The sequence below is a fragment of the Balaenoptera physalus genome (genome assembly GCF_965194825.1).
Source record: "Balaenoptera physalus genome assembly, chromosome: 13".
NCBI lineage: Eukaryota > Metazoa > Chordata > Mammalia > Artiodactyla > Balaenopteridae > Balaenoptera > Balaenoptera physalus.
The window spans coordinates 85,002,081-85,019,377 of record NC_138892.1 but is presented as its reverse complement, the minus strand read 5'-3'; the positions used below and the strand labels follow the sequence as shown (position 1 = coordinate 85,019,377).

General features: G+C 40.3%; 1 protein-coding gene across 3 annotated transcripts; it reads right to left on the bottom strand.

Annotated features, from left to right (window-relative positions):
* Positions 1-2,845: 2,845 nt before the first annotated feature.
* On the bottom strand, positions 2,846-16,915 carry PTHLH (parathyroid hormone like hormone). 3 transcript variants are annotated; one of them, XM_082419917.1, is made up of 4 exons: positions 16,476-16,915; positions 15,844-15,966; positions 9,400-9,822; positions 2,846-4,908 (listed from the first exon to the last, which is right to left on the bottom strand). In XM_082419917.1, the coding sequence occupies exons 2-4, from the start codon at positions 15,942-15,944 to the stop codon at positions 4,899-4,901; spliced, it is 534 nt and encodes a 177-aa protein (XP_082276043.1). In that variant the 5' UTR covers positions 15,945-15,966; positions 16,476-16,915; the 3' UTR covers positions 2,846-4,898. The 3 variants fall into 3 exon arrangements, with proteins under 3 accessions (XP_082276043.1, XP_082276042.1, XP_082276044.1); XM_082419916.1 differs by having other exon boundaries at positions 16,460-16,914; XM_082419918.1 differs by lacking the exon at positions 16,476-16,915 and adding an exon at positions 16,132-16,451.
* Positions 16,916-17,297: the final 382 nt, after the last annotated feature.

Below are 17,297 nucleotides of genomic sequence, written 5' to 3'. Positions count from 1 at the left end.
CTAGTTGTTATAATGTCATAAAATGTTGTTATGGAATAAAATTTCTAGTTCTTGAGGAATTAAGAACCTCTCACTCTGTCATCCGAAGAGAAAAAAATTCTCCTTAAGACAACATGCCTGTTTTCTAGTTTCTTTCACCTATAGATAGCCATGACACAACACTTCAATGTATTGTTTGTATTCTACATTGACTCAAGCGTTCTACTAAAACTCACGATGAGTGAAAGAAAGAGTAATGTGAATACAGAATCACTAAATCCAACATGGCGCAGTTTGGAATTGTTTTGCTTTCATTTCGTAGAACATGGAGCAGCTCAGCAGAGCTCTCTCCCAGCAGTTCTGCAGTGACAAGCCAGTGAGCTCAAGTGCAAGATGGATGGGTGATTTTGCTTTCCAGGCCCCAAAGCAAAGTAGACTTGGCAAGGAGTAGGGGTCACCATTAAAACAATCCATGTTTTCAGGGGTGACACATTTTGTCATTTGTAAACGTCTTCCAGTTTGGAGGAAAATGTAAGGAAATTCTCTGGAAGATGTTTTGAAGTTTAATTAAAATGCAGTTTGAAAACATATCCCTTGTGCTTTGCACTTGTAAATATGAGCGTATCAGGAACTTGCACAGAGATGTGAATGTTCTCATCCTGATGTTGGGTAGCTCTGGTTGGGAACTGTGTCTATTAATCTTCCGACAAAATAGCAGTGTGCCCCTTTGTGCACAACTGGACCTTGTGGGTAACGTCTGTGCAGTATATTCATAGGATGGAAACCTGATATTTTAAATTCTCCTCACTTCCTCTGGGAGGTTGCTGTATACTCAGCACAAACCCTTGCTTCTTGTACTTTCAGGGCTGGAAAAGTTCCTAGTAAACCAGAAGCTGAAAAACAAAGGTCACTCTGGTGAACGGTTGATAAGTTGGAGCAGTTAGTCATTCTCTGAGCTTCTTGTTATTGGAATAAGAGAATGGCATGACACGGGAGTCTGAAATACTCAAAACTCTGATCCATCTCCTACGTCCAGCAGACTTTTTGCTTAACTCTGCTTTTCAGTTCATTCATCCAGAAACTGAAAGAACTTTTAAGTTCTGTTCAATGAATATTTCTTGAGCACCTGCTATGTACTAATGCTGTTATCTAGTGTTGGATGATATACATTGACTAAGACAAGGTTCCTGCCCTCAATAAGTTCACAAAATAATTAGGGAAGTAACATTGGCAACTTGGAAGTAACAGTACTTCTCTTAAGGAGTTGCCCCAGGACACATGATAATATACTTCAGTGAAGTAATACCTTCAGCCTTTGGAATCTTCGTAGCTACCAGTATTTAACACCTCCTCTGAATTGTTTGATTGAGTCCTTAGGAGGAGCTTAGCATGTGGCCATGTTTTGCTAACTGTATGATAGAATCTTTGATAGTAGTCTTACTGTTAACACCTTCTGGGTTATTAAATAAAAAGAAGTGGCCAGTATTTGTGCTTGGGATGTCTTTTACCCTTTGTTTAAGGAATGAACGATGGCTCTACTGGGAATACCTCCTGGGAACACTTAGAACTCTCAATAAAAGTGCACCCTGTTACAGAAGATGAACCCTCTGAACTTCAACATACTGTTTCTGTCCCCAGCTTGTTCTGTTTTTCCATGAACTTTGTGGCCAAAGGGAAAAATAGCAGTTAAACTGTAAGATACTCTAGAATTAAACCCTAGATTATCCTAAAGTTAATGCTCTGTGATGGTTTAAGTATATCAGAATTTCTTGCAAAAGGCATTAAAACTTGTGTTCTTTAAGTACTTTGAGCATCTATTAAACCATATTTCAGGATTTATTAATGAATTGACTATAAGATAAAATCAAAGTAATTCTTGACTTTGTTCTTCTTGTTGGGTCCATTATATATAGTATATTAAAGAACTTTTTGAATTTTAAAAAGATTGACTCCCTTTGTCCTTGTATGGTAGTTATAGAAAGTTAAATAACTACTTTGCTCAACGGGTACTAAGGTTAGGTAATGGAAAATTAAAACAAAATTCTTAACCATCAAGGTGTATAATTACGCTATCTCCTAAGAAAAGCTTTAATTTCTCCTTATTTCTCAGATTGATGCTGCCTGCATTCCCAATTTTTGTAACAAGGAAGCGAGATGCCAATATTGATTTTAGGTATCTTCAGGACCAATAATGTCAACACTGATCTGGGTTCATCACTAATGTGGCCCTGCACCTGTTTTACAACGATGGCTAAGAAAACACAGAGGCAAGGAATAAGGTCTTCACACAGTACCACTCCTTGTCCTTTGTAGTTGGACTTCCCAATGTCCATAAATATGTCTTAGGTATCTAATTATATACCAAATTTCTGTCTGAATAAAATTTGTGGAAGGCAATAGTGAGTTAGCAGATTAGGTTTTATTTTTTAATTCCAGAATACTTAGTCCAACTTGCCTCTATTTAAATCATTACTGCTTTATAAACATTACTTAAGTCAAGCATGAGCCGTATTCACTTAGACTGTAATTTGCTAAGAGTTTATTTACATTCAAACACTTATTATCTTAAATTATATATTTCAGTTTTTCTTTCATAGAAAATAACAATGTCAGAAAAAATGACTTTTTCCCCAACGGTTTTTTGCTTCCTTCATTTTCCCATCCCATCCCTTATCCTATGATTTTACTCCTATCACTGCTTGAAGACCAAGGATATGACTGTAGGTAATAATGGCATTAATAATGTTTTGGTCAGAACTGATAACTATAAATTCCCCCTTTTCATTTCAGGAGTAGACAATTTGTGAAGAAAAGCCTAAAGATGACTTGAATCTGATGCTTCCCTGCCGTAATGTCCAGGTATTTACCACATTAGTGTTTAAAAAACACTTTTCATGTGAACAACACGTAAGGATTTGGTGCAGTCTTAAGATTTAGAGTTTCAGATGGAGTTTTGCAAAATGTGGTTATATCTGGTTTTAAGGCTCTCCAAGCTAGTTGTTTTATACAGGTTTAATGTATTGGTCTTAACTTCTGCGTATTCCTTAGATATAAAAACCATATGCAACAAATTCACAAGTGAAGCTAAGCACAAATTCTCATGTTTGCTTACTAACATAGATTCAACATTCTTACCCAAAATAGTAAGATGGGTGCTGTTTGAAGGCTATGGGACTTAAGTGAAACTATGAATAAGTTCAATCTTGGAATATTCCTCCCAGAAACATTATCTTACATCCAGCTCAGCCTAATCTCTCCTTATGTGATTTTCCCCCCATTTTTAAATGTTCATAGAATTTTGGATTATTTCAGTTTCTTGAATACAGCGTTTAGTTGTTTCATGTATATGTATGTATACTCTTGAGGGCATTTACAGAATTTTTTTAAAAATATTTATTTATTTATTTGCCTGCGCCGGGTCTTAGCTGCGGCACATGGGATCTTCGTTGTGGCATGAGGACTCTTAGTTGCGGCATGCATGTGGGATCTGGTTCCCTGACCAGGGATCGAACCCGGGTTTCCTGCATTGGAAGCATAGCGTCTTAACCACTGGACCACCAGGGAAGTCCCCATTTACAGAAGTTTGCTTCCTGTGCATCCTCCAAACATCTAACAGATTCCAAACATGATACTGAGCCTAAACAAAGTATACGTCCGAAATATGTGCTTGCTTGATTCATAGGCTTTTTGTTTTCTTGTGTTGGATTTTTACTGATGAGTTCTCAGCTGTAAAGAAAAAGATTCTGTAGAAGGAAGATGTTTGTGTTTTCATCTGAACATAGAGGTAGGAACAACCAGGATGATATGCAAAATGGAAAGGGGATTGCATGTGGCATTACATCCATGCTGTTTGCAAAGTTGGTCCCTGGAACTGGTATGTCCCACGAAAGCTATCTTCACCGGTGACAGCTTTTTGAATTGCCACACACCTCCCAAACCTGAGTCTCTCTCCTTTCTCTGGTAGGAAATGTTAACAGGTAGAATTCTCAAGTAGCTCTTTTACGCTTATTATGTGACCAATAGGGGCAAGCTCTCTCAAATTAAACTTTACATTGATTAAACTTACCCCTGGCCTTAAAGTTCCTGATCTGCCTCTCTTCCTGTTTTTCAACTCTGGCTAACTCTCTGGACTAAGTTTCTTTAATTTTTTTTCTCCTGACTTTTCTCTGCTTTTTTTCTGCCCTCTCCACTCTTCACTTTGAATTGGATGTACTTCATAAAATGATGTCTAGATAATTCAGCCATTCTGCTGAACTGAACTTAAATATCGGACAAAATACATTTTAAGTAGTTTTAAACTAATGTGAAAATGTTGGAATTTGTACCAATATAAACATATTAAACTTAAGACCATATTCAAATACAGTTAAAAGTCACACATCATGTTTCTTCTACTAGAAATCTTAAAGGATATATCTATATACACATAAAATTCACCTTCTGAGTCATGGTGTAATTTAGATTATATTTTATTAGACATTCTTTACAAATTTAAAATACTGCTATTTTTACATGCGCAGAGGAAAATCAGTTTGGATAATTATTTAGGCATTCATTAAAATCAACCACAATATAGAGACACTTAATTGTGTCATTTATCAACATACTTGATATGTATATCTAAAGTGCATTATGTTACAAAAAATATAGAAATTCAGCAGCACCAAGACACATTTACAAAATAAATACATCAGTTGACAAAATAAATTATGGTAAATGTGATAATAATAATTGGATTAGCCTTGGCAAAAAAAAAAAATTCACAATGACCAATGTGCAGTTTCATAGAGCAATGGGGGAGACAGTTTTATTCCAATGCATTTACAGTATTTACAGACAATAAATATTTCTAATACTTTCCATATGTTTATTATTACAGAATCCTGTAATATGTCTTTTGAACGTCTCTGCTGAAAATTTCAATGCCTCCTGTAAAGAGAAAGAAGGGAAAGAAGAGGAGAAAACAGGTTAATTCTCTTTACAAATGAAGAGACATAAAATAAAGGATGTAAATTAAGGAACATAGAATCACAATAGAAAGAGATTCAGGGGACTGCTTGTAAATATCTTTTACAGAAGGTGATTGTGGGATCCACCTGACTTTCTAGAACTCTGCTACAGGCCGGGTCTTTAATCTGATCAAATGGTCAGCGTAGAGCAGAAAGGAAAATAGGTAAGGGACAAACTTGAGAATTCAGAAATAAGGCCAGGTTGTGCAATACATCATTAAATACACCTTGCTTAGAAGTTTATTCCCCGGTGATGCCCAACAGAGGTGATGCAAAGGTTGCTTATTCTGTTCAGGTTCTCATTTGGCCAATCTCTCACTAAGATAATGGGCTGTTGTGAGGGTAGAGTGTGTGATTTGGGGTAAAGGTTAGAAGGATGTGTAATTAAACAAAGTATGTTTGGTTGATGATTTGATGATATCTGTCCTTCTTTAGCTGTCCTTAAACACTAATGAATAAAACTATCATTGGATTTTAGTTTTTGAAGCCAAAACTAGGATAGAATTGCTGCTAGTTTTTTGACTGAATCTTGCATTAGATATTGGGAAAGCCCATTTTAAATTAGAGAATAAGAATCAATTAATTTAAAAGTATAAAATAACAATATTTCACATCACTGTGTTTGTTTTATTACCCAGAATAAGTTACCACTTGGGATTGACACCTTTTCGAACCCTTCTAAACACTGTAATGACAGTATTTTAAGATGGGCTAGTGACTTTTTCCTCTACTTTTCTCTCTCCTTTTCTCTTCTCTCTGTGTGGTCTATTTCAGGGAATACATATTGGTGTCAAGGAAACAACTACGGAATGGAATCTGATTGGCTGTGTCACTGCATTAACAGCCAGAGTTTTACATGGCAGACCTGCATGGTTGTGAGACCTACCAAGAAGCAAACTCTTGACAATTTAGGAATTTTATGTGCAGCTTGAAGAATGAAAAGCAAGTTTAGCATTTAGGGCGTTTTAATGTCTTAAGGAATTGACCTCTTCAACAAGAGTCTTGTTTGAAATGATAAAATAGCTCCTAGTTACACAGAAAAAAAATAGTTTATGATTAAAATTTTAAATGGTGGGCAGATATGGATGGATGCTATGAATAAAGTCCAAAAGGAAACTGTCAAAGTCAATAATTTGTGTACTGTACTGATTTTTAAATGTCTTAGTACTAAATGGTATTTAGTGAATTGAGTTTCAGAGTAACACAAGCAAGGAGGGAATGAATAGTCTCGAACAATTATTTCCTCAGAGGGAAAGAAAAAGGGAATAAATTAAAGGACCAAGGAAAAGATCTTTTAATTAAGTTTCACCCTGCCCAGCCAGTTTGCTTGCTATCTTTCCTTCTGATTTCCCTTTAACAAAGGCATGTAGTGGAACAGTCAGGTAAAATATATACCATGACCTAAAAGTATATGTATGTTTATTACACATATGAGTATGACAACACTTTAGACCTCTAGCTCTTCTGAGTACTGAAAAGCTTTTATATTATTTCTAAATCAGTGTTTACCAAGGCAAATTATATGGTCTCAATTAAATGAGTTCTACTGTAACTGGACATCTCATTTGCAACATCAAAAATTCCAAAATGTAATTTCCAAAATTTAAAGCTCTGTATTTTCCACTGAATGGTTCACGTGAGAGGATCCAGACAGTGTTAGCACAATAGTTTCTTTTAAGAAATACCACCACTATTATATATTAGAATAACGTCCGTGCTTGCCATATCATCAGGCCTCTTAGATCATCGTATAATAATGCAAAGAGATTAAAGAGAGGACATTAATAAAAGGTTGGTTGCTTACAAATCTTTAAAATAGTTATTCTGAAAAGATTCTAGTTGGATTACAAAATTTGCATGACCCCATATGTTCTCATCAGTACACTCTTGAATTTCCCCACTTTTCCTACACCTCTATTGCGTTGTATTGGGAGAATGCCAACATCTGGCTGCCAAATGAGCAGTGCTTTCCATGAACATCCCTCAGAACCAGGGAACAGAAAGGAAAAGCAGAAGTATTCTACTTGTTTCAGTCCTAGGTCTGGATTTGATTAGGGCACTGCCTAATTTTTACTAAATCTATTTTTTTTAATATCTTTATTGGAGTATAATTGCTTTACAATGTTGTGTTAGTTCCTGCTGTACAACAAAGGGAATCGGCTATATGTATACATGTTTCCCCACATCCCCTCCCTCCTGAGCCTCCCTCCCACCCTCCCTATCCCACCCCTCTAGGTGGTCACAAAGCATCTCCCTGTGCTATGCAGCTGCTTCCCACTAGCTAGCTATTTTACATTTGGTAGTGTATATATGTCAGTGCTACTCTCTCACTTCGCCCCAGCTTCCCCTTCCCCTTTGTGTCCTCAAGTCCATTCTCTATGTCTGCGTCTTTATTCCTGTCCTGCCCCTAGGTTCTTCAGTACCATTGTTTTAAATTCCATATATGTGCGTTAGCATATGGTTACTAAATCTGCTTTAACTTAGAGACACCTTTGGGATAAGAATTGACGAGGGCTGGTTTTCAATTCTCCAGATATTTAAGAGCATTGCAAATTTTAAATGAATAGAATTCATTAAAAAGTATTTCTACTTTTGTTTTTATAACATATATATTATATATATATATAATATATATATATATAATATATATATATATATATATATATATAATGGACAAAAATAGGTTCTGGCAATAAAGTAAAACCCTTGCATTAGTTATACATATGTACAATTAGGATCATATCTTAAAATACACTGAATATGTGCATTAAGCCAAGATTTATGGGGTTTGTTACCCCTTATAGATCCATTAGATATCTGCAGAATAGATCATTCACTATACTGAAGATTCCTCTAGTGGCACTGCCCATTGATTACTGAAGCTGTACTACTTAGCCAGTATAACTATTATTTATATGCTATTTAATGATGGGTTTTGTCAACGTAACTCGAAGAGAGATGAGATGGTAGAAAGGTTCAAAATCCCCTTTGAAACATCACTCTGTCATCCTTTCTCTACCAGTCAGGGGAAAGGATTGGAGAAGTAATGGGGGACTCTTTAAATAATGAGATCATTACTGCATATGATGCATTCTTGTGTTGTTTTCCTCTTTCTTTCAAACCCCACAGAAGGGCTGTACTGAAAAGTAAAAACCAAAAAAGATCCTATCAGCGGAAATGCAGGGGTAAAGAGCAGCTCTAACACGGCGCTGGCCTAAGCGTCAGGAAATGAAATAAAGGCAGTTCTGAGGACCACCTATCCCAGTTCCCAGGTCTGCTCAGTTGCCTTAACTGTGGAAAGCCTTCGTTTTCTATTTTATAAAATGAGATTAATAGTTGCCCCGTTTTTGCCTCACAGAAACACACATAGGTAGATAGATAGATAGATAGATGGATGGTACAACCAGAACGAAATCTAAAAGCACCCAAATAATAATTCCATGTAATCTCACTTAATCTTCACCTGACCCAGTGAGGTTGGCACAAGTACTATCTTTATTTCACCGAAGAGGGGAGTTAGTCTTAGAAAGACCAAGGAACTTGCCCAACGTTATGAGCTTTAATAAGTTTAGACCCAAGACTTGAACCTAAGGGTTTTGGCTCCAAAGTCTGTGCATATGAGCATCTGTGAGCTAAGAATAAACAAGCCACATAGATGTGGTTTTATTATTCCTACTATAATACCCTAGAGGAAGTATTTCAACTTGCAGTGGACAGATAGATACATGAGAAAAACTTATATCTTATAACCAAGTCTATACTAGAAAATTTTCAGAAATCATGATTTTTGTTTCATGAACTGGTAGAAACCAGAGTTAAATTTAATTAAATAAATTTAAAGTCTGTGTTTAAAATTTTAAATTTAATTAAATGAAAATATATTTAAATTTTAATTAAATTTAAATTAAAAAATGTGGACGGCTGAGAACTGTTTATGGTAAGATATTTTTCTGTAGTGTTTGTAGGTCATATCAAAGCCTTCTGCGTTCTCCCTTGGAGTGAAAAAAAGAGAGAAAGAAAGAAAAAACAATCATAAAGTTTGACCTGGTGTGAGTGGGGGAAACAAATACGTTTCTCTAACAAATGGTGAAGGTGCGCTAGCTTCTAAAGCTTGAGTGAAAAAATGAAAGGGGTTAGTAGAGCACTAAAGGATTGGTGTCGGGGTTTGTTGGTGGAGAAAGAAGCAGGGTGATTAAACCCCCGTGGGTGTTGAAGGGCCAGGAGCACACTGCTTTAAGGCAGGCCGTATCCTGAGCCATCTTGGTTTTGTAAGCTTTTAAATGGTGGACCCATTGATGGAGGGACAGATAGGGAGGAGATACTAGGTCTGTGCAAGCCAAAGCAGAATAGAGGCTCCACACCCCACCTGGGGGCACGGAGGAGGGGCTGGGGCCCCGGGGGAGCCGGTTACCGTGAATTGAGCTCCAGCGATGTCGCGGAGATGTCAGACAGGTGGTCCGCTTCCAGCCAACACCCAGCCACGCCCGAGTTCAGCCAGGCCGATCGAGTTCGCCGCTTCTTCTTTTCCTGCTCCTTGCGTTTTCCAGGCTTGCTTTTCTTTTTCTTGCCGGGTGTCTTCAGTGGCTGCTCTTTGTACGTCTCCACCTTGTTGGTTTCCTGAGTCAAGTATCTGCCCTCATCGTCAGTCCCAAATCGGACGGGGTGGTTCTTGGTGTTGGGAGCAGGCTTGGAGTTGGGGGACACCTCCGAGGTAGCTCTGATTTCAGCTGTGTGGATTTCCGCGATCAGATGGTGAAGGAAGAATCGTCGCCGTAAGTCTTGGATGGACTTCCCCTTGTCATGGAGAAGCTGGTGTTCAGACACAGCCCTTTTGCTTTAAGGGAAAAAGAACAGGAGGGGAAGGAAACAATGACATTTTAGTAGATGGCGGAGACCACAAAGACTCGAGGAAAGCCCTTTAAATTGTCTAGTTGAGCCGATACAGGATACAAACTAAGCTGGAAGAGCTGCAAGCCGACTGAGCAGGGAAGGGAAGAGCCGGCCGTTAGGAGGCTCCAGCTCCAGCCTCAGCTGTGCGGCTCCCTAGGTCTGTGACCTTGGTGAGAACATGAACATTATTGGGCCTCAGGGGCCCCATCTGTTTAAAAGGAAAGGATCAGATTCTGAGATTTCTATGCTGTCTTCTCAATTTAAAATATTATGATTCAGTTATTCAAAGAAATGGACAGAAACCTCTGGGCTTTTTTCCCCACATTTTTCAGAGTTGTGTTGGGGAAATAAATCCAGGTGTCCTAGTCTGGGAAACAAAAAGGTGGCTGATTTCACCTGAGTACTCGCCCCAGGCATACTTGTGCATGAACAGGCGTGCATGCACGCATACTGCTCCCCACTTGAGAGAATAATAATAATACTGAATCTCAAAGAACAGCAAGCTCTACTAGTAAAAGCAAACAAAGACTGAAAGATGAAGTGAGCTGTGAAGCCTGTCTAGGAAACCACCTGACTAACAGACTGAACGTGAACATGATTGATATTAGACTATGGGCTACCAAGAACCTATATTTGAAGGCCAGCTGTCAGAGAGAGCATGCATAATTTTCTGTAAAGTAGTGGGTGGTCTCTTTAAAATGACTTTGAGTGTTTAAATTAAGTGAGATCATTCTATTTCATCTGTGCGTCTTTTTTTTTTTTTTAATTTAGAATTTCAGAGGGTAATATCCTTAGTACTTAACTGGGAAATTCACTATTCTATTTGTTCTTTGTCTTAAAAATATCCCTAGAAACAAATATGATTTTTCTATTTAAACAACACTCTAATGAAAATATAGTGAAAAAGAATAAACTAATTCGCTATCAATTCTTTTAGATAACACCCCGACTCTTGCTTAAATGTCCATTCATGTATTCTTGTATTATTCTGTGTGTATTTGTTAACCAAATCTAAGTATTGCATACATGAATCAGTCATATTATGTCTGCTACAACTATGCTGCACCTAACTCCAATTTCTACCACTGAAACAACTCTCCAAAGTGGCTCATTTTCAAAAGTATCTGAAGGGGCCTTCCCTGGTGGTGCAGTGGTTAAGAATCCGCCTGCCAATGCAGGGGACACGGGTTCGAGCCCTGGTCCGGGAAGATCCCACATGCTGCGTAGCAACTAAGCCCGTGCGCCACAACTACTGAGCCTGCGCTCTAGAGCCCGTGAGCCACAACTACTGAGCCTGTGTGCCTAGAGCCCGTGCTCCGCAACAAGAGAAGCCACCACAATGAGAAGCCCGCGCACTGCAATGAAGAGTAGCCCCCGCTCGCCGCAAATAGAGAAAGCCCGTGCGCAGCAACGAAGACCCAATGCAGCCAAAAACTAAAAAAAATTAAATTAAAAAAAAGTATCTGAAGGTATTTCACAGGGCTGCATCCCACATATTGTCATTCCCCTGACACTACGATAGATTTATCTGGTCTCTTAGTATTTTCATTAATACAACTTTAACTCCTCAGAGAAATATGACTATAATAAATAGCACTCTCCTCATTTTACAGATGTGGAAAGTGAGGTTCAGAGAGATTAAAGGCCTCACACTTGCTCACATGATGAGAACAGGCAGAACCAGTCTCCAAAGACGAAGTCTTTTGATTCTAAAACCAAGATTGTGTTATGACTTCCTCAACCCTTTCTCTTGCTGGAGCTGAAGTGTATGTTGAGGAAACAAGAAAGGAAGGGCATAAAGAGCCTGTGGTAGGACCCATGGCAAGGGGCACATGGACAGCAATTTATCAGTTTCCTTGAAGACCAAGCTTGTCCCAAGAAGTACATTTTCATCACCAGAATAACGAACCAGGATTCCTAGAGTCTGGATTATCACTGGGGGAATGAGAGATTGTCTAGTTATATTGTGAGTCCCAGAAGGGTAAGGCATGAAAACACAGTCATTATTTCTCCGGACCTTATAGTCAGAATACCAGCTTCCTTTCAGCATTTTAGCGTGCGCACTGACTTTAAGCCATGAAGCTTGTGCAAAAAAGACATGACTTAATGGAAAGGAATTTAACAGGAACCTGGTTTAAATGAGGCATGAAGGGGTCTCTCTTCCTTTTTGAAGGTGCCACATGTGACTAGATTAAAATTCACTTACTTTGTGGCAGTAGTTAGTATCCTGGAAACTTTTAATAACCTACAAATTGGAGGCTTTGCTGCAACAGATTTATATTGTCTAATAACATTTTTAAAGAACAGGACTGATATACTTGCAAGTATTATAAGTATTGCAGTTTAATAAGTATCTTTTAGCAAAATGTCACGTTAAAGAACGAAGTTCTTAGGCGTGATCAATTATACTATTTGGAGCTTTTATTACTTTCTCAATTCCTGACAGATAGCCACCCATCTGTATTGTTCTCCAAATGTATAATACAGCCTATTCTAGCTTAACTCGGGGTCAAAGCTTTTAACAGTTGGTCTGTTCTAATCAAGCCACTGTTGCTCATGCCTCCTCTGACTGGCATATATGCCTGTCATCCTGGCTAGCCTGTCAACTGTGAGTCATGGTGCCTTCCTAACTCAGGCACTGCTCTTTCCCAGGATGGTTCTCATGGGAAATGGAGTGATCATTCTATCCTCTGTTTTATAAAAAGCCTACAATATGGCACAACTTTGTCCAGATTAAAATAGTACATCTTTCATGGGGTACAAAGATTCTTTCTGCCTTTTAGGGGTAATTATTAATATATTAGAAAACACAGATTTTCTTAAATGTTCAATCTGAAATGCTGTTACATAATTTACTTGCTAGCTCAAAGATGTCTGCATTTAAAATATTGTGAAGAATGAATTTCTGATTGAGCAACTACATTAGAGGATCAGGAATATAATAGTATCTTTATTGTCAACAAGAAATAAGGTCCATGGAGTGTTCTATTTATTTTCCAAATAAGACATTAACTGAGACAAGGGGAAGTGACTAGCATGTACAAACTAGATGTACACGGGTGGTGGGCAACACGTTCCAATTAGGGAAGCTTTCACTTTAGATAATTCTGAAGTACTTAAGTTGTAAATATGGCCTCAGTAACAGTCTGTTACTTTATATGTCTGTAAACATTGCATAGCACAATGGCTCACATGACATTTATTACATACCCAACATGGAAAAACAAGTATGCTATGTTCATGGTCTCCTTTGATTATTATTAAAAAATGCAAAAATGTGGAGGAAGATAATTCAGATAACTCTGAATTCAGTCAAAATACAGCTCTTCTGCCTTAAAAAAAAATCACTCTCAAGGGAGTTTTCAGGGAAGAAGATATAATTTCTAAGGAGCTCTCATGGGGCATAGGGAATAGCTGGAGTGATGGGAATTCCGTTTTCAGCACAGGAAGAGTTGGCATGCTCGTGCTGATGCTAGGCTCCTAAGGAAGGCATCTGGGTTTGAGAAGAAAAGTTCTGTGGTACATGGAAGAGTCAGGATTAGGGTGTTCGAGTTAAGATGACTCACCAGAAGTCCCTTCCAACCCAAATGACTCAGTTGAAAGTTATGCTTTTCACTAAGTGGAATAGACCCAGTCTGGCTCCCAAGCAAATCAGTCAATGATGTTTTAGGTTTCTGAATCTGCTGGGGTTTTCTTTCTAAGTTAAACACAAAGACTGCCACCTGCCGAAAGCCACGTAAATCTGGACAAGAATGTCCGCAGGTCTCCAACTTACTCACGCTCTAGACTCATTAAGTAAAGTCCTTTTGGACTCGCAGGTCCAGAAGGTTCACAACCTACATTGCCATGGCCTGGGAAGTGTTATTGTTGTAGTAATTTCCTCTCCCTTAAAAGTTAGCCCTTAGCTAGAAAACATCTAAAGCAGTTTCCCTAATATTTGGTGTGAAAAGTAATCGGGGAGTAATATGATTTGATTACATGTTAAAATTTCTTTCAAGAAACTAGGTTGATCTGTCGCAATAGTAGACTAATGTTTTGTCTAGCACACAAAATTTACTGTTACTTGGCAATAATGCAAAAATAATGACTTGTTTTTTTAAACTCCATTTGGCTGCAATAATTTGATGAAACCTTTTTATTTGCTGATGATTTCAGCCTCCATGAAAAACCATGGCTGTAATGTGATGATCTATTAGCCATTAACTATAAGAATGTTCTGTGGTAGTTTTATAACCATCTGCTGAGTGTGAGTGTTTAACTGCAATATTGTATTTCACCCACAAACAAAACTATAACAGAGTCTCTGGCTGCTAAATGGTTTCTGATGTGTCTTTTGCAAGGTGCAACAAGGAAAGAGTTAAAAATAGCCTTTAGGACTAACTTAGCACTATTTTTATGCCATAACTGTAGATTTAATCATGGCCCATCTACTGTTTCTCAAAAGAGAAAGCAGGTATTTCTTAAGCAACTTTAAAGAAAAAAATTGGCTCTGTTCCAAGACAGTATTTTTTGACCAAATAAATACAGCATTTAAGTGTGCTTTTAAAAATTTAGTCTTCATCTATATTTATATATGGATTTTACATAACTGAATTAAATACAAGTTTCAAAATGAGCAAAAAGTCAATACAATTTCCAGAAATACATCAGCAAAATGTTGATTTGAAGAATACAATGCAGCTTTATCTTCAGCACAATGTTCTACACAATTTGCCTTAGGAGATTCATAATAGATTTTCATTTTGGTGCCAAGGTTCAGACATGTCTAAAGTAATTTCATTTAAGGATTTTCTGCTTTAATAATAATAGACCAAGGACACATATAAAAAGTTGCCTTTTTGTACACCCTTGGGAATTTCCAAGGAAGCACCAGGAACTTGATTGTAAGTATTAGATATTGCTATTTTTATTGTTAGTGTAAAAGTTCTCCTTAATTCCTTCACCAGAGGCAAACTTGTCTCAGTTCTCAAACTTTATGGTTTTCCCATCCTGAACACCGAGAGCGCAGCTTAAAGATCACCCAAAGATGGTCTTATACCCATTAATGAACTGCTAGGTCCAACGGATTATTAAGCTAGTGTACTCGCCCACTCTTCCAACTTTTCAGTCACACAACATGGTGTTATTTCTCTGGTGTGCTTTGAGGTATGATTAGTTTAAAGTCAAAATTATCACCAAATGAAAAGTCAAAGAATTTTAAAGTCAAAGAATCACCAAATGAAAATGCCAAGATACAAGTTTTCAGTCTACAGTGCAAATATTTGACTCCAGATTAAAGAGCTGTTAGCAATAATTCCAAGGGGGGAAAAAAGTTTCCACACCTAATATTCATTTTGGAATCAAGCACTCTAGCGTTCTTGAACGGTATCAATACCAATGTTGGAGTTGTGCCATTGTAAAGTTGTTACTACTTCATTATATAATATGCCTACATTATGTAATGTGGTTCATTTTATATGCTTAAAATTAAGTCATTCATAATAAAATTAGATGTAAAGTTTTTGCTTTTCACACAAAACCTGCCACCCACATGCAGTATGTACGTATATATATACAAGTGCACACAGACATATGTCGCCTGGATCCCTCAGCTTCCTCCGAGTTATCTAAGTCTCTTGCAATCCTCACAGTTTCAATATCTTCCCAGGTCCTGAAAGTAACCCTTTTTTTTTTTTTTTTTCACTAAAGGAGATTTTGCCTGGAGGAGATTCTGTAAAACGCTCCCTCTCATGGAAACACAAAAAATTTGTCTCTTGCCTGTTTCCCCTTGAGGTTCAACCAGTTCTCCCGCCGGGTTTGAGGAGCCGGGCTCAGCCCCGGGCAGGTAGCGGATCTCTCCGCTCTCTAACCCGGGCGAGGAGCATCAGTGACCGCGGCGAGCCCTGGGCAGCGCCCCAGCCTGGTGGCCTCTCCCCCTGGACTCCCCAGCCCTCACCCGGCGCCCTGGGGACGACCGGGCACTTACAGTCGGCGGCCGAGCTCCTCCACCGAGCGCCCGCAGGAGGGCACCGAGTAGCTCAGCAGGAACACCGCGACGCTCCACTGCTGAACCAGCCTCCACAGCATCGTATCCTCTCTCTCTGGGGACCTGCAACGGAGAGCAAAGGGGCCCGAAGTGTCAGTGCGGCATCTCCATCTCCCCGCACTACCCCGCTGCGCCCCGTCAGCCTGCTCTCAAATAGCCTCTTCAAGGGCATCTCCCAAGTTGCAAAGAGGAAGAAAAAAACTTTCTCTGGAGCCTCTCGGCACTTACTTATTTAGGAACAAACTACTGTGCTTTCTCCAAACCACACAGGCAAAAAGGGACCAAAAAGAGGAAGAAAAAAAGAAAAATCAGAGGCGCCTCCTCCGAAATAATAACCAAAATGAAATGGGTTTATATATGTATCTATGATGAGCAGCGTGTTTACACGTCTCCCATAGCAATGTCTAATTAATCTGGCCGGCCGTATCTTGGGTTCGGGGAGCAGGGCTAACCCCTTGTTAAAAAAAAAGAAAGTTTCCCCTTCCGAAGTCTGCTTCTTTGCGAACTAGGCCGTCTTGTTCCAGAGCCACTTGCAGCGAGACCCACATATATATACCTAGCTGTCTGTCTACCTCCTCTGGTGGGCTGGTTGCTTCCGGAAAGTTGATTCCACACACCCTGGGAACCAGTTTCAAGTGCGTGTGTCGTCGATCAGGAGGGCCAGGTGGCGGCGAGGGCGGGTTAACAGCGGCGCGGGGGGCGGCGGCGGCCTGAGCGAGCGGCAGGGCAGCAGCGGCCCCGCTTCACGGCCGGGGAGTCATGCTGGCCGGGCGGCGCAGGTTGGAGGAGAGTTGAAAGCCGAGCAGGGGAATGTTCACACGCTCGCAGGCAAACCTGCCGGAGAAGTGAGCGAGTCGCAAAGAGGTGGCGCCCTAGGAACGCGCGCGGGGCGAGCGAGGGCGCGGGCGCGCGGGGGGCGGGGGAGGCGACGGGCGGCCGGAGCGACCGGAGGGGAGCCCCGAGCCGGGAACGTCCCGCCGGCAACGGGGAGCACCCCTCCCTCCCCGCGGCCCCCGGCGCTGCCCGGAGCTCCCCCGAGCCCCACCCCGGAGCGCTGGCCCCGCCGCGCCAGCCCGGGGCCGGGGGCATGGGCGGATCCGCATGTTCCCGCCGGGCCCCTCCGGCCCCGGACCGCTCCGCGGATCTGCGAGCCGAGGTGCCGAGGGCGTGCGGACCGCCCGGAGCAGCCACGACCCCCGTCGCGCAGCTGCAGCCGAGCCCCGCGGGACGCGCGGGCGCCCAGTCCGCCGGGGGCGGTCGGCAAGGAGGAGGCCGAGGAGCCGGGGCGGAGAGCCCGGGCGCCCGGCATCCTCGGCGGGGAGGTCGCGGGCCTTTGGCTAGTGCCTTTTAGGAGCCTTAAGCCCGCTTTGGGAGCTCCGGGAGCGTGATGGGAA